A 25246-nucleotide genomic window follows, 5' to 3' on the forward strand; every position below is an offset into this window, starting at 1 on the left:
TTAATATTCAAGGAATGACAAGCGATGGGGGAAAACTAACAACAACAAACACAAGAGACGCAACAAATACACGGTTTGCTTATGCCAAGTGCCTTCATAAGGCTAAATTGAGACAGATTTAATTAGTTTTAATTGCAGATAAATGTTACTGTTGCATTCTCATTCAAGCCATCAGTACAAGTGAGAAAACCCAGGAACATTTAAAGTTTAAGAGCTGGGTTTTATAAAGCCAAGTATCTAGCTGCATTTGCATGTACACAGCATAATTGGCATTAACGTATGCAGATTAAGCCATGGCAGCGTCAACCAAAAATACTGGCATCTGCAATTTTAAACCTGGAAATGATTCATCTACCTAGGGAAATTTCTTATACCCGGCCCAGCAGATTTACCTCTGTAAACACTGCTCCAAATGCTGTCTTTGCTTGCTTTCTCCAAGGCAAACTCATTTAAGGCGTGCGCAGACACAGCGCTGTTCTTAAAAAATGGGAGACCACCCTGACTTCCACGGTCCAAAGCCCTTGATCAGTTCTGCGGACTGGTACAATTTTGCTCAGTAGGGCAGTAGTTGGAAGCATAGCAGATCCATGGATAAAATTGCTTCTTGGTGAGATAACGTTTGCCAGTATTCCTGACCTTTCCACTGAAGGTGCACCTGCAATGAGCTTATCTGCAATGAGTTCAAGGTCGTTCCAACAGTCTGGCCAGAACTCCACATGGAGGGGGGGCGCTTTTATTCTGTTAGATTCCATTTTTAATACTTTCACTGTTTTTTGTAAGCCACCTTGAGTCAAAAGGAAAAATGGGGGGCATAAATGCTTTAAGAGAGCCAGTTTGGTGTAGTGGTTAAGTGCACAGACTTTGATCTGGGAGAACTGGGTTTGATTCCCCACTCCTCCACTTGCAGCTGCTGGAATAGCCTTGGGTCAGCCGTCGCTCTCACACAGCTGTCCTTGAAAGGGTAGCTTCTGGGAGAGCTCTCTCAGCCCCACCCACCTCACAGGGTGTATGTTGTGTGTGGGGGGGGGGGAGTAAAGGAGATTGTGCCTGCTCTGAGATTTAAAGCGAAGGGCGGGATATAAATCCATCGTCATCATCATCATCATCATATGAAGCTGCCTTCTACTGAATCAGACCCCCTCGGTCCATCAAAGTCAGTCTTGTCTACTCAGACTGGCAGCATCTCTGGGGTCTCAAGCGGAGGTTTTTTACGCCTACTTGCCTGGACCCTTTTTAGTTGGAGATGCCGGGGATTGAACCTGGGACCTTCTGCTTATCAAGCAGACGCTCTACCACTGAGCCACTGTTCCTCCCTCTTCTTCTATAACTCTATGGACTGTGGAATGCCAAAGAGTCCCTCACTGGGTCTGCAAGGGCACAGAAGGAGCAGGCAGGAGGAAGGCCAACCAGCATTAGCCTATGGAGCAAAGGCCTACTCTGGGGTAAAAGCCTCCTCAAGAGAAAAGTCCTGCTTGGGAATGGAAGCAAGGAAGCAGGAACTAAGGGTGGCCAAGAGAAGAGGGACAAAAGGCCCCCACTGCAGAAGAAGGGGGCAACTGGCTAGAAGCTGGGAAGCAGCTGTAGCTAGACAGGTAGGCTTGGAGTTTTCACGGACCGGGATGTATCAAGTCTCCCAGACACTAACTCAGAAGGAGACATTCCTGGCCCAGCAGTAAGCCGAAAGGAACTTTTCTCGCCAGACCCGGGCAGACCGGCTTCCCTTTGGCTTAATCCTGCAGAAAGGGTGCCGCGCTCAGAACTGTAAGGAGTTGCCCCCGTAAATGAGCGAAGGCATTAAAATGCCACTGATGTGTTTCTGGTGTGTCGTCTTTGGTACCCAGGGAAGAAGATGGCATCTCCAAGAAGAGATGCAGTCCCTGGCCCTGGGGGCTTCGCAGGATGCCAGAACATTTCAGTTCTTTAAAAATATATATTGGTATAAAATCCCAGTCTAGCCCAACAGAGTTGGCGCCGGTTAGTATCTGGACGGGAGACCACCGCGGAATACCAGGGTCCCTACACAAATGTCTCTTGGGGTCACCGTAAGTCAGCTGTGACTTGATGGCAATCAAACAAAACACACGAGGCAAAACACAAGGGACTTCCGGCTTCGTTTTCTCTTTACGGTCCATCGGATGGGTGTGCTTTTCATGGGATCACAGATGTACACCCCTATGCAATTTTTAAAAACAAGCTCCCAGTCTCTGGAGGAACCGCAGACACTGGAAAAACAGGGAGCATTCCGGCCTTATGCTTTGGGTTCTGCTGCTTTTGTGTGTCGTGGAATTTAATCACAGATCACTGGAGCGAAACATGGAAGTGAAGACGCAAAAGACAAATCTTAAATCATGACAAAGGAGAGGGAGTCTGCTCATCCTCAGCGGCAAGGCTGAGAGGGACTACGGCGCAGTGCTGAAGTGTTCCCACGCTCCCCCCAGCGCCGTTGCTGTAGCCAGGCAGAGGAGCGCTAACTGCCTTGCCTGGGAGTTATAGGCTCAGGAAGCCCAATTCAAATTGGTCATAATGTTGGCCAGGCAGGGAATGAGACCCTTGGCGCTCGCGGGCTGCAGATGAAACTGGTCCAAAGCCTTCACGCAGGGAACGGCAACACTCAATCAGCCTCTCTCGGCTTGTTTCAAATGGCTGTGGCAAGACACTCAGCAGTTTGTCTCCAGTCGTCGAATGCACTGCAGAAGTGCATCCGTTCCCTTTCCCATTTGAATGCGGGGAGGAAGCCAGCTGAATTCTTTCTAGCCAGAAAGCAGCAACACCACAGCACTTCTTGCTGGGCTAGAAAGAGGCCTCACAAGCCTAACCCAGTTGCCTCTGCATTGGTTTTATAGAGGCAGATGTACTTCTGCTCTAACCTTTCTGCGGTTTAGATACAGTACTAGCTTTATCAGGTCTGCATCTCTGTGTCTTTTGGCTCTTCGATCTGCAGGGAACAAATCTACAGCGGGGCTTTTTTTCAGCAGGAAGGCACAGGAACACCGATCCGGCTGGCTTGGTGTTGGGGGTGTGGCCTAATAAGCAAATGAGTTCCTGCTGGGCTTTTTCTACAAATCCCACCCCCCGCCCCGCTCTACAGCAACCTTTCTGAAACCAGACTAGCTCAAACTGAAGCAATAATGCCATGCTGGCATTGAACTGCTTCAGTCTGCAAACAGGAGCTCACATAACCTCCTATCCCTTCATTGCACAGAGAAACCAGCGAGGAGGGTTCCTGCCTAGCCTTCGACCTAAGATCTCGTTTCTTTGATCCAGGGAACATTTTTGCTTAAAGAACATACTCTGGTTTCTCTTCAGATCGCATAAATCTTTTGCCTTTTACTTAAGAACTTTCAATTGTTCTTAAGGGTGACTAGTACAGTCCAGACACAAACTTCCTCTCTCAATGAGAATCAGGCCCTCGGTAGAAGGAAGTGGAGAGAAAATGGCTGCTCCTCCCTCCCTCGTGAGCACCAAGCTGCATCGCTTCCGTACTGTCCTGCTATACTGGTTCTGTAGCCCCTTTTGGTGCATCTCCCTTCCATATACACCTTCCTCTCTATTGTTTCCCAGCAGCTTGACTGGAAAAGATGGGTGCAGAGGCAGACAGGGCAGAAACTTTTGCAGAATACCCAAATCTGCCACACCCATCTCCTATTCTCATCCTGGGGGTGGGGAGAAGTTGCAGAGGGGGAAGAGATTTTGGGCTGGGCGGGCAGGCGAGCTGCAGAGCCCACCGCACCAGGTTAGCTGGGAAATACAGCCCCCCCCCCCCCAAGAAGTCACTGGTGCTTGGGTTGCCGCGAGCCTTTCCCATGCCTGGGTGCTTATGGGAATGGCACAATCAGAAGGAATTCAGGTTAAGAATGGCCAAAACATGGGGCCAAAGTATACCCCATTGCCATATCAGCCCAGAGAAGAAGATGGTCATTCCCTCCCTTTTCCATCCTCCATTTGAGATCCTGTTCATGTCTGAAATATGTTGGGGGACTAGTAGTTATTGGGGCACAACCCACATTGGCTTGGGAGCCACTCCAATGGTTGGAGCCCGGGAGGGAGGGGGAGGGGAGAGAAGGAGGGGGGAGAGAGGGAGGGGGGGAGTCTGTCTATTGATAATTGGCATATGTTTGAAATATCTTTTTTCCCTGCTTTCTTTTCTCCTTTGATGGAATTGTAATTACAAATATTATTATATGGATTTCTTCTTTTTATATTTTCTATTCGATGTTTCTTTTCTTATTTGATATAGATATAGACAGATATAGATATATCACCTACCTTTTAAAGCATGCAACTGAAAATCTAACTAGGCGTTCAAAAATTACCTCGAGAAAATCTTTAGGTGCATAAACAGGCCGGAAAAGGCTTAGGTCTGAAATCAACAAGAGATATACCGTTATTTAATTAAAAATATTAACAGCTTGTTTCCCGCTCGCACGACTCCATCTGCCCATTCTACTGGCTGTAATTACAAGTCATCATATTTATCCAGCCAGTCTGCAGAAAGAGGATTCTCAACCATTTTGTAGCACAAAATCTGATGCTAAGACAATACTTTAGTTCATCTCATCCTGTAATTCCCCACGGCACTAGACTGCATCCCTAAAATCTTCAGTCACAACTGCACCAGTGTTTGCCCCAGATGGAGAAAAATATATATTTGCACAAAACCAGAGTTACACTCCTCTAAGCCCATTGAATTTGATGAGCTTACACAATTACTCTGCTTAGGACGGCACCTTTAATATCCAGAGTTTCTAAATACATGATCCAATTGCTACCAACTCCATTAGGTAGCAACATAATCCAATTGTTACATATTCCAAAAACTGGAAGGTGCAAGCTTAACACAAACTACACTATGCAAACATTTCTGACTAGCAAAGATTAAAAATCCTCTCTCCCCTTTGCACAACCGTATCTCTATGAGCCAATGCACACGGAAATCACAGAGAGCATCTAGTGAAAGCACAACGTAATTATTATAACTACTTAAAGCATAAGAGGCCTATAAGTTGAAGACTTATATTTCAGGCCAGAACATATGTCATAATGTGTTTCTTATTTACTGGTTTAAAATGGAGGATGCTATTCTATCAAGAAAAAAGTAATGTTTGGAGAGAGGAGGAAAATAAGGGACATTTTCAAACCAACAATGTCTAATTATACAAGCCATGAGTTAACCAAGGGTCGCTTTTCTAAAGCTGGAATACCAGCAACAGTATATGCCCACAAACCTCCCTCCTTGCTGGTTATTTTCCTATCCATTTTCAGTCGCCATCTCCTTGGAAACAAGTCCTGCCTATGTCTCTCCATAAGTCCCATGGATGCCACTAATGTGGTATAATGTAGTTTGCATGCTGCTAATGTAGTTTATATATTCCATGACAGGAGAACAGTAAACTCGAGAGGGCACACGCGGGGCCTTGGATCCAGCAATAGAATGATACAGTCCACACCTCTCAATCCAGTCAGTATTCTTGCCACAGCATTCTGCAGCTATTGTGATTTCTGGATATTCTTCCAGGGCAGCAGTAATTTAATTGGATGTTACCAGGACATGCACCTATAGTAGCAAAATCCTTTTTTGCCGGGGAAAGCTGACTCACCAGCCAAAGTTTGTAAAAGGCAGCCCTGGCGACTTCTACCGCCGATTTATCCCAACGGATCAAAGATTTCAGGTTTTCACGGCTGGTAACATCATTAGGGTTTGTAGAATCTTTCGGGCTCAAGTGCCGTGTTCTACTGGAGAAAGTTTTTCTTCCAGACGTTTTGTTCTCGGCTACGGAGAACGCCACTGAGGATGTTCTCCGTAGCCGAGAATGAAACGTCTGGAAGAAAAACTTTCTCCAGTAGAACACGGCACTTGAGCCCGAAAGATTCTACAAACCCTATCCCAATGGACTCTCCAAGCTTTGAACGAGCTTCTTTGGGGGGGAGTACAGCCCCATCTAGAACTGGAGACACTCAATGTCTGGGTTAGTCCTTCTACCCAACCAGTAGACATTCATCTAGGAAGGTCTCTCCTTCCTTGGAGGTTTCTAAACAGAGGCTAGATGGCCATCTGACAACAATGAAGATCCTGTGAATTTAGGGGGGAGGCGTTTGTGAGTTTCCTGCACTGTGCAGGGGGTTGGACTAGATGACCCTGGAGATCCCGTCCAACTCTATGATTCTATCTTGCTGGGATTAAACTTCAAATTATAACCTGCTATGTGCTTACCCAGAGATACAGTGGATTGCTATAAACACTGATACAATGTTATATTTCATGAAGCAAAAATGCGCATACCTGGCTCATCCGTTCCCATTTCATTCCATTTATTGAGAAGTTCCTTCTGCTCATTTACGGATCTCTGAGAACCATAAAAGGAAGGTGCAGGGTTCAGCAAACCAATCAAAGATTCAGGCATATCAGACTCTACCTGGTAGTGTTGAGTGACATGCTCTATATGTCTTTTTAAGAAGTCCCCCAGTTTAAAATATGGTTAGTCTTGATTAGATATTACATTCACCAGAGAGTCCATTAACCTACCTTCTGTGCTAATGGGATGCCAAGTTCTGTGCACATACTATTTAGACTCTTCAGAATGCGTTTTTCCCAGTTTCCCTGCAACAGATGACATAAACTTACAACCTTTCCATCTTTCCCTTAGGATCTAAAACCTTGTATAATCGGGGGCTGAATCTTTAAAAAAAAGAAGACGAGGGGATTGATTCAGCCACATTTTGCCAAGCAAGCACCTCACCAGCTGAGAAGTCATTACCCAACTCTTCTCCTGGGAAACACAAAGGGCTTGTTGCGCATCGTTAGTGTGTCGAATTATCTTCTGCCCAATTCTACCAGCAAGCCGCGCAACTCGAAAGAGTCATTTGAAGAAGGCGCAGAGCCATTTATCTGGATTAGGAAGAATCGCACCCGGCTGGCAGGGATGCCTCTCTCCATTGCACAAGGCTTAGGCAACCACTCAAGATATACATTTATCTCAACCCCCACCTTCAAAAGGAGATGTGGAAGGCTGAAATCTGGAACAGACGCCTGATTTTTTTTTGGGGGGGGGGGGGATAGGGTAGTTGCTTAACCCTTTCCCATCTGTCTGTACTTGTTTTCCTGCTTCTCACTCTCACACAGAGGCATTTCATTCCAGTCTGGTGTACCGATTCGAGTACTGAACTAGGATCTCAGAGACACAGGTTCAAATCCCCACTCCCTTCCTTTCCTTTTATGGTTGATTCATCTGACCTAAGGTCTCAAGTCACTAAATTATTATTAGTAGTAGTAGTAGTAGTATAGATTTTAATATCGATAGCTGTATTGTCTATCTGTACCAGAAGAAAGGGGCCAAAGTCCAGTAGAACCTTAAGGACTAAGAATGTTTGTGGCAGGGGATGAATTTTTGTGAGTATCTGAAGAAGTGAACAGTGACTCACAAACGTTTGGCACAAATACTGTTAATTTTTACATTGCTACTGGATTCTTGCCTTTTTCTACCGCTACATATTTTAAATTCTGCTTTCTTTCTAAATTTGAGGTTAACCCTATAAAATTTCTTAACTCGTCACAAAAAGTTCATCTTTTCCTTCCGGGTAATCAACTCCCAAGAAGGCTTTTGCCATGGAGAAATTAATCCTTGGATCCTCATCCTTTTATAAAAATGATACAATCTTAGTTCTATCAAAAGCTACTAAATTGCTCCGGACTGGACCCATCCCTTTTGCTATGTACAGAGCATACCATGGGCAAAAGAAGATGATTCATGCTCTCTCTTTCTACATCCACAAGATCTGTTCTGGGATGCGATCAGAGCTGGCCCTCGACCCTATGGTGCCCTAGGCAAGCCTAACTACTTGTGCCCCCCCTCCTTCTCTAGGGTTACTGCGGCCAGGGGAGGGACGGTGGCTCAGTGGTAGAGCATCTGCTTGGGAAGCAGAAGGTCCCAGGTTCAGTCCCCGGCATCTCCAACTGAAAAGGGTTCAGGCAAATTGGTGTGAAAAACCTCAGCTTGAGACCCTGGAGAGCCGCTGCCAGTCTGAGTAGATAATACTGACTTTGGAGAGCCAGTTTGGTGTAGTGGTTAAGTGTGCGGACTCTTATCTGGGACAACTGGGTTTGATTCCCCACTCCTCCGCTTGCACCTGCTGGAATGGCCTTGGGTCAGCCATAGCTCTGGCAGAGGTTGTCCTTGAAAGCTGCTGTGAGAGTCCTCTCAGCCCCATCCACCTCACAGGGTGTCTGTTGTGGGAGAGGAAGGGAAAGGAGATTGTGAGCCGCTCTGAGACTCAGAGTGGAGGGCGGGATATAAATCCAATATCTTCTTCCTCTTGATGGACCGAGGGTCTGATTCAGTAGAAGGCAGCTTCATATGTTCAAAACTCTTTGGGGAGGGACGGTGGCTCAATGGTAGAGCATCTGCTTGGGAAGCAGAAGGTCCCAGGTTCAATCCCCGGCATCTCCAACTGAAAAGGGTCCAGGCAAATTGGTGTGAAAAACCTCAGCTTGAGACCCTGGAGAGCCGCTGCCAGACGGAGTAGACAAGACTGACTTTGATGGACCCAGGGTCTGATTCAGTAGAAGGCAGCTTCATATGCTCTCCATTCTATCCTATGAGCCCATAGGATAAAATGGACTCCATTCTATCCTATGGACCCATAGGATAGAATGGAGGGATTGGGCCATTGCTGCAGCACGATGCTAGAGAAGGGGTTTTAAACTTTAAACTAAACGCTGCCTTAAAGGGTTTAAGAACTAGTTTAAAAAACTAAGCACTGTTTCCAGATGACCCCCTTTCAGCCTCCCCCACCCCACCACGTGGCTCTGTTCACCCTGGATCAGGCAGCCCTCCCCCGCCTTTCCTCCCCCAGTTCTAGTCCAGCAGCAGAAATCTGCAAGGCTCACAACTACAGATGGTCACCTATAAAGTATCCTCCTGCATGCCTTTCAAAAGGACAGAGGGGGGAAGCTGGGCTACTGCTGCTCTGAAGTTGAGATACTGGCTTTGCGTCTCAAGCCCCCCTTTGCGTCTCCTCCACTTCTAATTTCAGTTTCTGGGGGTCTGACTTTGCATCTCCAACCCAGAAGTAAAAGGCATCCAACCATTAAGCTAGCGGGATTTCATTCTGCTGAAGTAAAAATGTATCTGGCCGCACTCACAGCTTAATATTCACAGTTATATTAGGGGCAGTGTTCCCTCTAAGCTGAGTTAGTGTGAGTTAGCTCACAATTTTTGAGCGCTTAGCTCACACATTTTTGTCTTCCCTCACGAAGGCTGGCCCCAGAGTACACAAATTCATGCCGTAGCCAAATGGCTTGCTCACAACTGTAATGCCAGGAGCTCACAAAGTGGAATTTTTGCTCACAGGAACTCCACAGCTTAGAGGGAGCATTGATTGGGGGAGGGGGTTGTTGGGGTGGTGTCCAGAGTCATGCAGCTGCTTCGCCAGCGACAACCGTGGCTCTCTGCAAAAGTCACGGAGGGAGGACTGTCGCCCTAAAGGATGCGCGCGGGTTGCAGTTGCCAGAAGCAGCACAGCCCTGCGCACTTCTCGTAGGAGCGCGGCAAAACCAACCGACTCCCCGGAAGAAGCCTGCTGACGAAGCGCAGAGGGATTTTAACCAAGTCGTGAAACAGATCTTCATTTTGCGCTGTCAGTCTCGGCCTTATTGTTTTAATCTCTTTGTGACTGGTGTGGCCCTTTTATTTTCTCTGAGGGGCAAAGGTACACCTTGTCTTTCGGTCCTGAGGATGAGGGAGCGCAAGGCCAAAAACAGCTCTGAAGAAAAAAAACGAGCAAATGTGGGAATTGCAAAGAGGAAAGGATTAACTGCTTTAATGATGAATGGCAGCACTGGCTGAAACTAATAATGGAGGGGGCCAGCAAGGAATTTGCCACTCGCCACCGAGCAGAATGACCTTGGGAAAAGCTTTTCAAACATTTCAATTTCTTCTAATCTCAGAGCATTACAGGCCAGCAACCAGGGCAAGCCTCAGCGGGAGTCTCTTCTCCCTATACTAGCTGGAGGGGTTACAAGGACATTAAAGACGAGAAAGATATCCTCTTGTGAATGGTGGTAATGTACATTAACCACAGAGTAACGGAGGAAGGCACGCGGGGATTCCCAATTGATGGTTAAGGCCTTTTATATCTCTGGCCATAGACTCAAGCGTTTAAGCAATTCACAATCGGGCTAGAAAAGGCTACAGGAAGACAAAACACCTAACTAAAACTGCACAAATAGTGTGGTGGATCTACCCTCAAACTTAGGTGGATCTTCCCGCCAACAACGGTGTAATAACACACAGTCAAATGTAATCACAGCCAACCTGGGCTTTCCTCATGTAAGCCAAAGATTCCTTTATGTGCTCAGGAGGTGCTGATGGATGGCACGGGGAAGGGAACCTTGAGAGAGAGAGAGAAAGAGAGAGATCACAAAGCCTGATCAAAGAGCTACTCATTACTGTAATTATTTTCAGAGATAATGCAATCAGATAGCGAGCAGGGGGGAAAAAATCCAATCAATGGAAAATGTCCACATGAACCCATCAAATCCTGTGCTTATCTCTGCACCAAAGAGGCCGAAAATGAATTTATTAGACTAATTAAGCAGTGCTGTCCATTACAGACAACTCCATATCCCCTTATAACACATCATTCCAGGTTTTTATATATATACTCACATAAGCAATGATACTGGGTAAGGTAACCACAGCCCTGACCTGGACGGCCGGGCTAGCTCAGTTTCATGTGATCTGGTTAGCATTTGGATGAGAGACCACCGAGGAAGATCGAGGTTGGCAAGCAGAGGCAGGCAACGGCCAACCACCTCTGCACACCTCTTGCTTTAAGGAAATTGAGACTTGATAGCACTTTGCACTAAGGCAGGGGTGGCCAAACTTGCTTAAAGGAAGAGCTGCAAGACATGACTGCCAGATGTTTGAGAGCAGGAAGGCAGGCAAATGGAGGGAGAGGTGGACAGAAAGCAACTTTGAAATGCGTTGTCCAAGTCTGCAGCTGGTTTGGCTCGGAGAAGTGATTTAAAGAGACAAAGGCCTTCTCCAAGCCGGCAGACAGAACAGTGGGGCCTTCGAGAGCCACACGATATGTGCGAAAGAGCCACAGTTTGGCCACCCCTGCACTAAAGTAACCATGAGATATGGAAGTATCATATGCAGTGGCTGGGTTAAGAGAACACCACACATCGTCACGGTATGCGCAGGGATTCCCAACTCTGTTTTTACCCCTAAGCACAAGATGTAGTGCTTTACTGAAAGTCGCTTTGCAGAGCGCCTTTGTGAGGGCAGGAAGGGAAAGCCAGAAAAGCCGCCAATACATATGTGGCTGTTGGGATCCTACCTCCTGCATTGCCTATCTGAAAATGAACAATAATCCCAAGCCATGTGAGTCCGTTATAGCAAAATGACGCAGGAGGACTCCAGCACACCTTAAGCTGCACGCCAGCATCAGCTTTCATGACTCGGAACTCACCTCATTTCCCTCACATCTGTATTTGCTCATTACACAAAAGCGGGAGGTGGAGGTGGTTGAAACCTTCAAAACCTAATACTAAAACACTGTGCTGCTGCTATGCTGGATTCAGGCCTGAGCATCAAGTCACAGACATCTTTGAGATCATGCTGTGGCACCCTGAACATTACTAACTGGTGTGACATTCTAGCATCCGGTCATTTGCCTGCTTCAGAGACAGGATGTATTTGATTTAAGCCAGTAAGACTCTGTTTAAATTATGGTTTTCCAGGGCTTTTTTTGTAGCAGGAACTCCTTTGCATATTGGGCCACATCCCCTGATATAGCCAATCCTCCAAGAGTAGGCTCTGTACTAAGAGCCCTGTAAGCTCTTGGAGGATTGGCTACATCAGGGGTATGTGGCTTAATATGCGAAGGAGTTCCTGCTATAAAAAAAGCCCTGAGGTTTTCTATATACATGCTAATTTTTACGGGCCTTAATATTTATTACCAGCTACCCAGATGAAGATTTCATTTCAATATAATAGCTTTTCAGGTTAGTTTTAGTTATATAGATAATAATGAAACCACTGTAAGGTGAACTATCTCCAGTTTAACTGGTTAGTTACTTATATTTGGACAACTTTTCTGCTGTACTTAATTGGAAGGCTAGAAATAAACATTAACAATAACCATTTACATTGTTTTATCTAACACTATATAGCATATATATTCTTGTATTCGCTTACATTTCTGCAAAGATACACTCATAAAAATCTCACGATTTCTGGAGCACTCTGCTCAAAAAGTTTCACTGACACTTGTACTGCTTGCCCTCTCTCCTCACGCTTAGCTCTCAACATCTCCTCCTTATCCAGACCTATTCCACCCAAAGAATCTTATATTCATTGAACTTCTTGAGACTTAGCACTTAAGGGGTGGATTCTGTGTGCACAGATTTGCAGAGGACCAATAGGACTGAGGTTTCTTAACGCCGTCTGCTTATTTTAAAACATTTCTGCTGTGAAGAAGAGGCATGCGTGAATGAAGGACATCAGCTCTAAATCCATTGCCAAATAGGGAATGTTAAGGAGCAGCCGTGGCTCAGTGGTAGAGCACTTGCTTCACATGCGGAAGGCTCTAGGTTCAATCGCCAGCACCTCCAGTTAAAAGGATCCGGCAGTAAGTGATGTGGAAGACTTCGACCTGAGCATCCCAGAGAGCTGCTGCCAGTCTGAGTAGACAATACCGACTCTGGTGGACCAGTGCTCTGATCCGGTAGAAAGCAGCTTCATGTCTCCACAGGTCATGACAACTTGTAGGAGGGAGCCTAACATGGTAACCAGCGGCACCTGTAGAGAAGCTCCCGACATAAGGCTGCAGGGGACGTGTCCGCAGCCTTGCTGATACCCAACAGTTGTCTGACCTGCTTTGTATCCATTCTTGTTCCCCTACCCTTGGGCTGCTTTTGACTCAGCCTTTAGATGACGTAACCTAAGCCTGGACAGCCTTCTGACTTTGCCTTTGATTGTGTTGTCGAACCCTGGGCCACAGGGCTTTTTTTGTCGCAGGAAGTCCTTTGCATACTAGGCCGCATCTCCCTGATGCAGCCAATCCTCCAAGAGCTTCCAGGGCTCTTCGTACAGGGTCTGCTCTTGTAAGCTCCAGGAGGATTGGCTGCGTCAGGAGGATTTACAGCAAGGCTTCACCCAAACTCAAATCAAAGACCAGTCTTTTGTCCACTGCGGAAACTCTCCGTTTTCGAGGAGGTGAAAAACGAGAAGGCAGCAGGCCTTCGTTATGCTTTCTCTTATGTGCTCTTCTCCTCTACAGGCAAGAGAAATCTACAGGGTGCTGCTGATTGCAAAAGTATGAGGCTGGCCTTCTTTGAAGTAAACATCGAGTGATATTACCACTACTGCGTGCATGTATGAAGACAAGCAACGTTTAATCTGTCACAGAAAAAAAAAAAACACAGCCAAGAAATAAAATAAACTCACACACTGAGTTCACTATAAACAGCATTCTGCAGCTTCTTTTCCCATCCTGGCAAAACAAAAGATTACAAAAATAAAAGTCAGAACTCATGTTATAACAATGCCTAAGTGCACTTGGGAATACAAACCTTTGGAAATAAGCACAATCTGAAGTGAGTGGAATCCACTCCTAAAAGCATGCCAGAGACACAATCTACTTGACTCCAAACTGCTCAGTGTTACACTTCTCCACAGCAGTGTTTTGTGGACGGGAGACAAGCAGCCCCAAGCCACAACATGCGCAGGCGCATTCTGCATGCACCAAGAACAGGCCCTGGAAACTATGGCACTTACGCCCATGTGAATATTCTTCAAGTGAAAATGCCAGGGCCCAGAGTCCTAGTTACAGCAGAGATTTCATGGCACAGCAGCAGAGAACCAGTTTGGTGTAGTGGTTAAGTGTGCGGACTCTTATCTGGGAGAACCAGGTTTGATTCCCCACTCCTCCACTTGCACCTGCTGGAATGGCCTTGGGTCAGCTATAGCTCTCGCAGGAGTTGTCCATGAAAGGGGAGCTGCTATAAGAGTTCTCTCAGCCCCACCTACCTCACAGAGTATCTGTTTGTGGGGGGGGGGGGAGGTAAAGGAGATTGTGACTGCTCTGAGAAGCTGAGATTCCGAGTATAGGGTGGGATATAAATCCAATCATCATTATTGTTCTTCCTATGCAAGATAGCTTATGAAGGCCTTGCTGGGAAAGTCGGCGTCCAGTGAATGCCAGTTTGAATTCACAAAAGGCACCTAGGCGTCCACAACACAGCCCCTGCCTCCCCATCCATCACAACACCACTAGATTGCCCAGGAAGTGTTCTTGTGCACTAGATTTCCAAAACTCAGTTTTTCTCCCCACCAGTTTTGGGAAACAACTGCTGGGCATTCCCTGCCTTGCTGATGTAAAAATTGCTCTGAGTAGCAGCCATTTTTCAGAGGAGACCAAGGCGAGGAGCAAGATGGCACAGAACGCCGGTGATCACTGTTTGGAATTCTAATGCCGCTATAATGTAGGGATTCAGCACTTTAAAATGGTTTGTAATAATTTTAATTGTAATATGTTTTTTAAGCTGAAAATGTTAAATTATGGTTTTATATATTGTACTGGTTTAATTGTGTAGATACTGTGAGCCGCCCTGAGTCCGCTTGCGGAGAGGGCGGGATATAAATCAAATGTAATAAATAATAAATAAATAATAATAACTTTCAGGAACGGTCACTCAGCAAGCGGCCAAAGGTGACCCAAGCTCTGCAGAGAGGCCAAATGCAATGGCAGAAGAAAATGACTGCAGATTTATATCCCGCCCTTCTCTCTGAATCGGAGACTCAGAGCGGCTTACAATCTCCTATATCTTCCTCCCCCACAACAGACACCCTGTGAGGTGGGTGGGGCTGAGAGAGCTCTCACAGCAGCTGCCCTTTCAAGGACAACTTCTGCCAGAGCTAAGGCTGACCCAAGGCCATGCCAGCAGGTACAAGTGGAGGAGTGGAGAAGAAGAAGACTGCAGATTTATACTCCACCCCTCTCTCTGAATCAAGAGACTCAGAGCGGCTTACAATCTCCTGTATCTTCTCCCCCCACAACAGACACCCTATGAGGTGGGTGGGGCTGAGAGAGCTCTCACAGCAGCTGCCCTTTCAAGGACAGCTCTGCAAGAGCTATGGCTGACCCAAGGCCATTCCAGCAGGTGCAAGTGGAGGAGTGGGGAATCAAACCCGTTTCTCCCAAATAAGAGTCCACACACTTAACCACTACACCACACTGTCTCTCTAATCTAATCAGCTGTGGTCTTTATGGAGAAGGACTTTTCCACTTGACCCTCCTTCAGCAGCCCACTGAACATCCCCTCCCACACACGACACAGATTTTGCTCCTAGGGAACAGACTGGGGGTGGGGCGGGGAGAATGGGGTTATACAGGGGAAGCTGGGAACCCGCAGAAATCACTGCTCCCTCTTTAGTAAACAGAAATGCCATTCTGTTGAGAGAAGCGTGTGGCTGGATACCTGTCACCGTGGACCAGAGCCCTGCACAATAGTTCTTGAAGGCCTAGTGCTCATTGACAGCCAGTGCAGCGCAGTGGTTAAGAGCGGCAGACTCTAATCTGGAGAACTGGGTTTGATTTTCCCACTCCTCCACATGAAGCTGGCTGGGTGACCTTGGGTCAGTCACAGCTCTTCCAGAACTCCCTCAGCCCCACCTACCTCACAAGCAATGTTCCCTCCAAGCTGAGTTAGCGTGAGTAGCTCACAGATTTTTAACCCCCAGGAAGATTGACTTTAACGCCATAACTTTAATACCAGCAGCTCCCAACTTTAATGCCAGTAGCTCACAAAGTAAAAATTTTGCTCACAAGACAAGCTTAGAGGGAACATTGCTCACAAGCAGTGTTCCCTCTAAGCTGAGTTAGTGTGAGCTAGCTCACAGTATTTTAGCCTCTGGTTCACACATTTTTGTCTTAGCTCAGGAAAAATGCCCCCAAAGCAAACTATTTTCTCCTCACAACTTTAATGCCAGTAGCTCACAGCTAGAGAGCCAGTTTGGTGTGGTGGTTAAGTGTGCGAACTCTTATCTGGGAGAACGGGGTTTGATTCCCCACTCCTCCACCTGCACCTGCTGGAATGGCCTTGGGTCAGCCATAGCTCTGGCAGAGGCTGTCCTTGAAAGGGCAGCTGCTGTGAGAGCCCTCCCCAGCCCCACCCACCTCACAGGGTGTCTGTTGTTGGGGAGGAAAGGAAAGGAGATTGTGAGCCGCTCTGAGACTCTTCGGAGTGGAGGGCGGGATATAAATCCAATATCTTCATCTACTCACAGGGTGCCTGTTGTGGGGGAGGAAGGGAAAGGAGATTGTGAGCCACTCTGTGAGTCTTCGGAATGGAGGGCGGGATATAAATCCAATATCTTCTTCTTCTTTAAAGTCCAGTAGAATTTTTGCTCACAAAACTCACAAAACTCTGCAGCTTAGAAGCCATTTCTGAGCCAATCAAATCTAGTGACAGAGATACATGCCTTAGCTAAATCTATACTGGACTATTGCAAAGCTGAGTTAGCGTGAGCTAGCTCACAGTATTTCAGCCTCTGGCTCACACATTTTTGTCTCAGCTCAGGAAAAATGGCTCCAAAGCAAACTGATTTCTGCTCACAACTTTAAAGCCAGTAGAAATTTTGCTCACAAGACTCCACAGCTGAGAGGGAACACAATCTCCTTTCCCTTCCTCCCCCACAACAGACACCCTGTGAGTAGATGAAGATATTGGATTTATATCCCGCCCTCCACTCCGAAGAGTCTCAGAGCGGCTCACAATCTCCTTTCCCTTCCTCCCCCACAACAGACACCCCGTGAGGTAGATGAAGATATTGGATTTATATCCCGTCCTCCACTCCGAAGAGTCTCAGAGCGGCTCACAATCTCCTTTCCCTTCCTCCCCCCACAACAGACACCCTGTGAGGTAGATGAAGATATTGGATTTATATCCCGCCCTCCACTCCAAAGAGTCTCAGAGCGGCTCGCAATCTCCTTTCCCTTCCTCCCCCACAACAGACACCCTGTGAGGTAGATGAAGATATTGGATTTATATCCCACCCTCCACTCCAAAGAGTCTCAGAGCGGCTCACAATCTCCTTTCCCTTCCTCCCCCACAACAGACACCCTGTGAGGTAGATGAAGATATTGGATTTATATCCCACCCTCCACTCCAAAGAGTCTCAGAGCGGCTCACAATCTCTTTTCCCTTCCTCCCCAACAACAGGCACCCTGTGAGGTATATGAAGATATTGGATTTATATCCCGCCCTCCACTCCGAAGAGTCTCAGAGCAGCTCACAATCTCCTTTTCCTTCCTCCCCCACAACAGACACCCTGTGAGGTGGGCGGGGCTGAGAGGGCTCTCACAGCAGCTGCCCTTTCAAGGACAACCTCTGCCAGAGCTATGGCTGACCCAAGGCCATTCCAGCAGCTGCAAGTGGAGGAGTGGGGAATCAAACCCCATTCTCCCAGATAAGAGTCTGCACACTTAACCGCTACACCAAACTGACTCTCCAATGATGAGAGTAAGGTTTTCTGATGACAATTCTAATTCAAGAAGCATTTGAAGGTGGATGATGAGCTGACATAATTTAGTCCACCTTCCGGTGATGTGCAGCATATGCAAATGAGCTGGGCTAATGAGCTCCAGCACCTCTTTTTCTACAAAACGACCCCTGGCTAGAGTGAAGCATGCTTTCAATAGGCAGATGAAGCCCCAGCACTCATCATGCAGAATGACTATCTGAAAAATGTAAGGAAGGAAAGAGTACGAACCTGAAGTCTTCAGAAATCCCTTAATGTCTTCCTTCAGGGTTTCTAACTTAATCTCCGGCCTCTGTAAACTGAGCTATTAAGAAAAACAAAAGAGGAAGTCAGGAGCATAGACAATCTTTAAAAACCAGGCAGAAAGGCCCTTATACAGGAGGCCATGTTTAAACGGAAAGAGAGAGGGGTGAGATTTTTGTCATGGGGAAAAAGATTTTTAAGTATACTCCAATTACCTAAATACCTTTTAGTAAATCATGCATCAAGTTTCAAAACCTTTGGAAAGTATGGAGCTGTTTGAGAAACAAAGCCCAAAGCCTCATTAGATGGGCGCAAGTAGTTGCCCTGCCCTTTGGCTCCAAGTAATGGATCTATCACGAGCTTCCTGAGTCTCCATTAACCGTGCGCCTCTGAGGCTACATTCGCATACATCCACCAGAGCTCTCAGTATCTCTCAAATAAATGGGATCAGATAAAAAACTGCAGGATTATGGTCCATTTTAAATAATTGGTGTGGTTCTCAGAAGGGTAATCACGTACAGACTGGAACTGTACGTTCTGTAGCTCCTTCCTGAACTGAAGCCCCAGGCAATGGCCTCTTATCTTGCACAGGTGGTGGTTTGCACCACTGGAGAATCAGCAGAGAGGAAGTGGGTGGGTGGGTGCAGCTCACTTGATTTCCACACCAACTCTACCTCTTTCAACCCCACCACTCTACCTGGAGCATCACGTTTACAGTGGCTTTAGGATATCTATATGCAAGGCAGCTGCATACCATATAGTTTACCAGGGGCTTACAGAAATGTGAAGGCCTGGGGAAAGAACAGAAAAAATTATTTATTTATTTGTATCCTGCCCTTCCCACAAGTGGCTCAGGGCAGCTCACAACAAATAATTGAACATAATTTAAGCTAACATTTAAAATATAAAGATTTAAAACATTCAAGAAATTAAAACCTAAAAACATTGAACAGTACAGCAATATGCATAACAGAGCTACATGGTAAGCTACCTATCATTTCCCGTATCAGTTAGATGTAGTCTAGGTGTAAGCTAGCCGGAAGAGGGTTGTCTTACAGGCCCTGCGGAACTGAATAAGGTCCCACAGGGCCCTCACCTCCTCCGGCAGCTGATTCCACCATGTAGGGGCCATAACAGAGAAGGCCCTGTCCCTAGTTGATTTTAGGCGGGCTTCTTTTGGCCCAGGGATAGCGAGAAGATTTTGAGTTCCAGACCTCAGTACTCTCTGGAGATCATGTGGGGAGAGACGGTCCTTCAGGTAGGCAGGTCCCAGGCCATATAGGGCTTTAAAGGTAATAACCAGCACCTTGTACCAAACTCGGTATATTATTGGGAGCCAGTGCAGAGCCCGAAGACCCGGCTGAATGTGCTCGCACCTTGGGAGGCCCAATAACAGCCGGGCCGCAGCGTTCTGCACCAGCTGCAACTTCCGAGTTCGACACAAGGGCAGCCCCATGTAGAGGGCATTGCAGTAGTCCAACCTCGAGGTGACCGTAGCATGGATCACTGTTGCTAGGTCGTCGCGGTCCAGGAAGGGAGCCAACTGCCTTGCCCACCTAAGGTGAAAAAACGCGGACTTGGCAGAGGCTGCTATCTGAGCCTCCATCTTTAAGGAAGGCTCCAATAGTACCCCCAGGCTCTTGACCCTGTCCGTCGCCATCAGCGGCGCACCGTCAAAAGCTGGCAGGGGGATTCCCCCCCCCCCGGTCCCTGGCGACCCAAGCAAAGGACCTCTGTCTTCGCAGGATTTAGCCTCAGCCCACCCAAATGGGGGGGGATGTTTCTCCCCCTTTTTTCTGGGGTCTTTCCCTCCATTTATTAATAAAAAAACGGGAAATTTGAAGGAGTACCGTTAAATACCCCTATGAATTATTCTCTCTTTTTGAATAAATCAAATGGCCAGTTCAGTGTAGTGGTTAAGTGAGCGGACTCTTATCTGGGAGAACCGGGTTTGATTCCCCACTCCTCCAATCGCAGCTGCTGGAATGGTCTTGGGTCAGCCCGGCTCTCGTAGGAGTTGCCCTTGAAAGGGCAGCTGCTGTAAGAGCTTTCTCATCCCCCACCTATTTCACAGGGTGTCTGTTGTGGGGGGAGGTACAGATTGTGACTGCTCTGAGACTCTGAGATTCAGAGTATAGGGTGGGATATAAATCCAATATTATCATCTTCTTTTTCTTTAAAGACATGGTGGGCATGCTATAGACATATGAAACTCTTAAACTCGACGCATTTCTGCACCTAGAATGATAACTAACCTTCAGGGTTTGGGTTTTTTTTTAAGCAGGAACACACAGGAATGCAGTTCTGGCTGGCTTGGTGTCAGGGGTGTGGCCTAATATGCAAACGAGTTGCTGCTGGGGGTTTGCTACAAAAAAAGCCCCGCTAACCTTCATGAGGGGAGCAAGCAGGGCCTTTTGTCGTCCTTCTGACCTTACATGTTGACCTTTTATCCTCTCCCTCAAACCATGGGGACACATATGCCCACAGACGGGGCCACAAGTCGCTTAACTGCCCTACTTTGCAGGAGGGAGAATAAAAGATCAGGAGAGGTGAGGCAGAAACCCCGCCAAAGCCTCAGAAGGAAACCGAAAGTTTAATGGAGAACTCTCAAACCACAGAGCAAGAATTAAGGTATGTATGGTAAGCAGGACTTTGTAGGGAAAGCCCAGCAGGAACTCATTTGCATATTAGGCCACGCCCCCGATGCCAAGCCAGCCGGAACGGCATTGCTGCTCAAAAAAAGCCCTGATGGTAAGATAGCGTAAGGTACATCAACTTTCTGCTTTCTCTCAAGTATTAGGTATATACATACAATTTTCCTTGCACAAAACATAGACATTTATAACTTCTAAATTCCATAAATCTGTCAAATATTGCAATTCTATGTGCCAAGTTATAAAATACATGTTTTATGGTTTTAAAGCAGTTTTGGTTTGATGGGATAGTACATACTGCAAATGTTTCAATTATCCCAAAATATCAGTTGCCCCTCAAAAAACAAAGCAGGCACCGCCCCTACCCCCCTACCCTTTTCATGGCTTTTACATACGAACATACGAAGCTGCCTTATACTGAATCAGTCCCTCAGTCCATCAAAGTCAGTATTGTCTACGCAGACTGGCAGTGGCTCTCCAGGGTCTCAAGCTGAGGTTTTCACACCTATTTGCCTGGACCCTTTCTAGTTGGAGATGCCAGGGATTGAACCTGGGACCTTCTGCTTACCAAGCAGGTGCTCTACCACTGAGCCACTGTCCCTCCCTTAAATTTATGGAAATACACTTTCTATCTACCGGTGCTTGACAATCCCCTATTTTCATAGCTCCAAATTCCTCATTGCCCGTTGTGCACTGCTGACTGGCTGTTTGGCTTACAGCGCAGGATCAGTTGCCCTCTGGCAAGATGTCCTCCAGAGCTTCACCTGCAACCAGCACTGCAGGGATCTTTGGGGTGATCTCCTTGTTTTGCCCCCAGCACCTTGTATTGAAGAAAGCATTTTCTTGTGCATCAATACAGACATATTTGGTTTGGAGTGGAGAAAAGAAGTATCTCTGGTCACTGTTGGACGCTCTTCTGGGCAACAAACTGGCCCCCGACACCAGCCCAGTTGGAAGCCCTCCAGGTAGACCTCAGATCAGGTAGATCAGGTATAGTTAAACGCAAGGATGAGATGTCAATTTTTAATTTTTTTTTTACAGTATTTCTTTATTATTTATTTAGGGTTTGTAGAATCTTTCGGGCTCAAGTGCTGTGTTCTCCTGGAGAAAGTTTTTCTTCCAGACGTTTCGTTCTCAGCTGCGGAGAACGTCAGTGGCGTTGCAGCCGGAGCAGGCGTTCTGACCTTCTTGGCTGCTATGCATTGCTGTGCAGCCAAGAAGGTCAGAACGCCTGCTCCGGCTGCAACGCCACTGAGGATGTTCTCTGCAGCTGAGAACGAAACGTCTGGAAGAAAAACTTTCTCCAGTAGAACACGGCACTTGAGCCCGAAAGATTCTACAAACCCTAATGATGATGCCAGCCATGAAAACCTGAAATCTTTGATATTATTTATTTATTTCATTCTATTTATATCCCACCCTACCCCACCGAAGCGGGCTCAGGGTGGCTCACGACATAAAAATTCTAACAATAAAATTAAGAATTAAAATACATTAATAATTTACACAATAAAATAAATGCAATTCATCAGTGTGCTATCCCCCAGTCTTCCTTAAAATATTCAGACGCCGGTCAGTTGTATGCCAACCGGAAGAGGACTGTCTTACAGGCCCTGCGGAACTGCCCAAGATTCCGCAGGGCCCTCACCTCTTCCGGCAGCTGGTTCCACCAGCAAGGGGCTGTGATCGAAAAAGCCCTGTCCCTAGTTGACTTCAAACGGGCCTCCTTTGGCCCGGGGATTGTAAGGAGATTTTGAGAACCCGATCTCAGTACTCTCTGGGGAACATATGGGGAGAGACGGCCCCTAAGGTAGGCAGGTCCTAGGCCATATAGGGCTTTAAAGGTAAGAACCAGCACCTTGTACCGAACTCGGTATATTATTGGCAGCCAGTGCAGTCCCTGAAGCCCCAGCTTTAAGGGCACATGCAAAACAGCAAAACATCATGCTGTTGTCTCCTACTGATACCCATGCTAGCAGAAAGTGCAGGGCACCACGTATGACGTGATACAGTCACTGTTGTTCAATCACTTCACGAAAGCTTTTAAGCAATGTCTCCAAAAACTCTTAAATTGCCTGTTAACTTATTTAAAACATATATTGACTGTCTTTTTTTGTTTCTGGAGGTCAAGGTTGCTTACAACACAGATAGCCAGGAGATAGCCACTTAACCACTACACCAAACTGGAGAGACAGTTTGGTGTAGTGGTTAAGTGTGCGGACTCTTATCTGGGAGAACCGAGTTTGATTCCCCACTCCTCCTCTTGCACCTGCTGGCATGGCCTTGGGTCAGCCATAGCTCTGGCAGAGGTTGTCCTTGAAAGGGCAGCTGCTGTGAGAGCCCTCTCCAGCCCCACCCACCTCACAGGGTGTCTGTTGTGGGGGAGGAAGGGAAAGGAGATTGTGAGCCGCTCTGAGACTCTTTGGAGTGGAGGGCGGGATATAAATCCAATATCTTCAATAGCCACTGACTTAGTTCTTTTCCTTCTCCATCTGGGCATTTTGTTCTGCAAACTAGCAAGCAGGCGCCCTTGCAGAAAGGCACCCATCGAAATAACGAAACATCCTGTTAATTTCATTGGTCAGTTTCTTTTAGCAAACTTTAAGCCTGGCTTCTCTATCCTCTGGCACAGTCCCTCATTCAAGGGAGAGAAATACCAGAACAATAACACAGGCTCGATCCCTGTTATAAGGAAGAGTGTTTGCAATTCCAGGAAAAGCAAATTAGCAAACGAACGGTTAATATATGCCAAATCATTAATGGACCAAACTAAAGAGGAGTGAAGTAGCGCAACAAGGACACAAATGAGGATGGATCCTGACAGTTAATATTCTGTCAAGCTGCCACTAAAAATAAGCTGGCTACTTCAGTACTCCCTAACCGTGTGCCCATCAGAGCTAAATTTAGTTAAAACACACACTTCAGGTTGGATCCCATGAGTGACCTCGGGCTAATTACGCACTCTCAGCCTAAGGCGAGTCACAGGCATGATGTAGGGTGCCCACTGGGGAGACATCATTTTACGACTCAGAGCCAGTTTGGTGTGGTGGTTCAAGTGTGCAGACTCTTATCTGGGAGAAACGGGTTAGATTCCCCACTCCTCCACTTGCAGCTGCCTTGGGTCAGCCATAGCTCTTGCAGGAGTTGTCCTTTGAAGGGCAGCTTCTGGGAAAGCTCTCTCAGTCCCCCCCCCACACCTCACAGGGTGTCTGTTGTGGGGGGAGAAGATAAAGGAGATTGTAAGCTGCTCTGAGTCTTGGATTCAGAGAGAAGTAAAAGGTAAAGGTAGTCCCCTGTGCAAGCACCAGTCGTTTTTGACTGGGATGACGTTGCTTTCACAACGTTTTCACAGCAGACTTTTTACAGGGTGGTTTGCCATTGCCTACACTTTACCCCCAGCAAGCTGGCTCCTCATTTTACCAAACTCGGAAGGATGGAAGGCTGAGTCAACCTGGAGCCGGCTACCTGAACCCAGTTTCCACCAGGGATCAAACTCAGGTTGTGCAGAGCTTAGGACCGCAGTGCTACAGCTTTACCACTCTGCACCACAGGGCTCTTTCAGAGAGAAGGGCGGGGTATAAAACTGCAATTCTTCTTCTTCAGATCAGGGCTGTAGCTGACCAGGGGTCTGGCCCCCTGAGAGTTTGGGGGACCTCATCCCCCATTCCAATGCTGTCCCTCTCCCTCCTCCATGATTTAAATTGCATGGGGGGAGGGCGTGTGCCCAGCACCAGCCGCTACCTGACCCACACCATTTAAAGGGGCTACCAATCAGTGGGCTCTAAACCAGTGGTCCTCAATCTTTTTGGCACCAGGGACCAGTGGAAGACAATTTTTCCACAGACCAGGAAGTGGGGGGGGGGGTGGTTTCAGGATGATACAATTGTGCACTTTATTTATATTAGTTTGGTGTGGTGGTTAAATACACAGCCTCTTATCTTAGAGAACTGGGTTTGATTCCCCACTCCTCCACTTGCAGCTGCTGGAATGGCCTTGGGTCAGTCATAACTCTTGCAGACCTGTCCTTGAAAGAGCAGCTTCTGGGAGAGCTCTCTCAGTCCCACCTACCTCACAGAGTGTCTGTTGTGGGGGAGGAAGGGAAAGGAGATTGTGAGCTGCTCTGAGACTCGGAGTGGAGGGCAGGATATAAATCCAATGTTGTTCTTCTTATGTCTACATTGTAATATATAATAAAATAATTATTCAGCTCACGACCCGGTTGCTAACAGGCCACGGACCGGTACTGGTCCACGGCCCAGGGGTTGGGGACCCCTGCTCTAAACGATACTGGAGGGGCAGCAGGAGCAGCCACTGGCTTCCCGCCTGATTGAAAGGGCCCACCAATCAGCTGATTGGCGACCCCTTTAAAGGGTGTGGGATGGGCAGTGACCGCTCCAGGATGCCCCTCCACGTTTTAAATCGTGCAGAGGCAGAGAGGAGGCCTCTGGCCTCTCCAGCTTCTTTATCTCAACCCCATGGCCCCTTCCCCCTGTGACCTCCCTCCCCCAGTGGCCCCTAGGTATGGGGCTGCTTGAGGCATCCTCCAGTTCACACACACACACCCCAAACCCCCAGCAGCTTCAGCACAGGTATGTGCCCGGCATTTTTCCACAGTGAAACCAGATTAAATTGATCAGGCCACATCTGCCCCACTGTGTGTGGCTCTGGAGCCCTCCCTTCAAAACAAGTGTGGACCCAATATTCAAAACAGGGGTTCAAAACAGAAAAAAAGATAAAATACCTTGGAATAACCATCACAAATAAATGCAGTTCAATATATGAAGATAACTATATTCGTTTGTT

The 25246-nt window shown here is 47.2% G+C and overlaps 1 protein-coding gene across 2 annotated transcripts in view; it reads right to left on the bottom strand.

Annotated features, from left to right (window-relative positions):
• TBC1D19 (TBC1 domain family member 19) overlaps positions 1-25246 on the bottom strand; it is a 152411-nt gene that overhangs the window by 104139 nt on the left and 23026 nt on the right. For both annotated transcript variants that reach the window (XM_060246200.1, XM_060246199.1), the window contains exons 2-7: positions 17778-17850; positions 13452-13497; positions 10311-10386; positions 6524-6598; positions 6281-6344; positions 4314-4360 (exon numbers count right to left, since the gene is read on the bottom strand). In XM_060246200.1, the coding sequence (XP_060102183.1) occupies positions 4314-4360; positions 6281-6344; positions 6524-6598; positions 10311-10386; positions 13452-13497; positions 17778-17850 (381 nt within the window). The remainder of the gene's footprint in view (positions 1-4313; positions 4361-6280; positions 6345-6523; positions 6599-10310; positions 10387-13451; positions 13498-17777; positions 17851-25246) is intronic.

Source organism: Heteronotia binoei, chromosome 9 (assembly GCF_032191835.1).
Source record: "Heteronotia binoei isolate CCM8104 ecotype False Entrance Well chromosome 9, APGP_CSIRO_Hbin_v1, whole genome shotgun sequence".
Classification (NCBI taxonomy): Eukaryota; Metazoa; Chordata; class Lepidosauria; order Squamata; family Gekkonidae; genus Heteronotia; species Heteronotia binoei.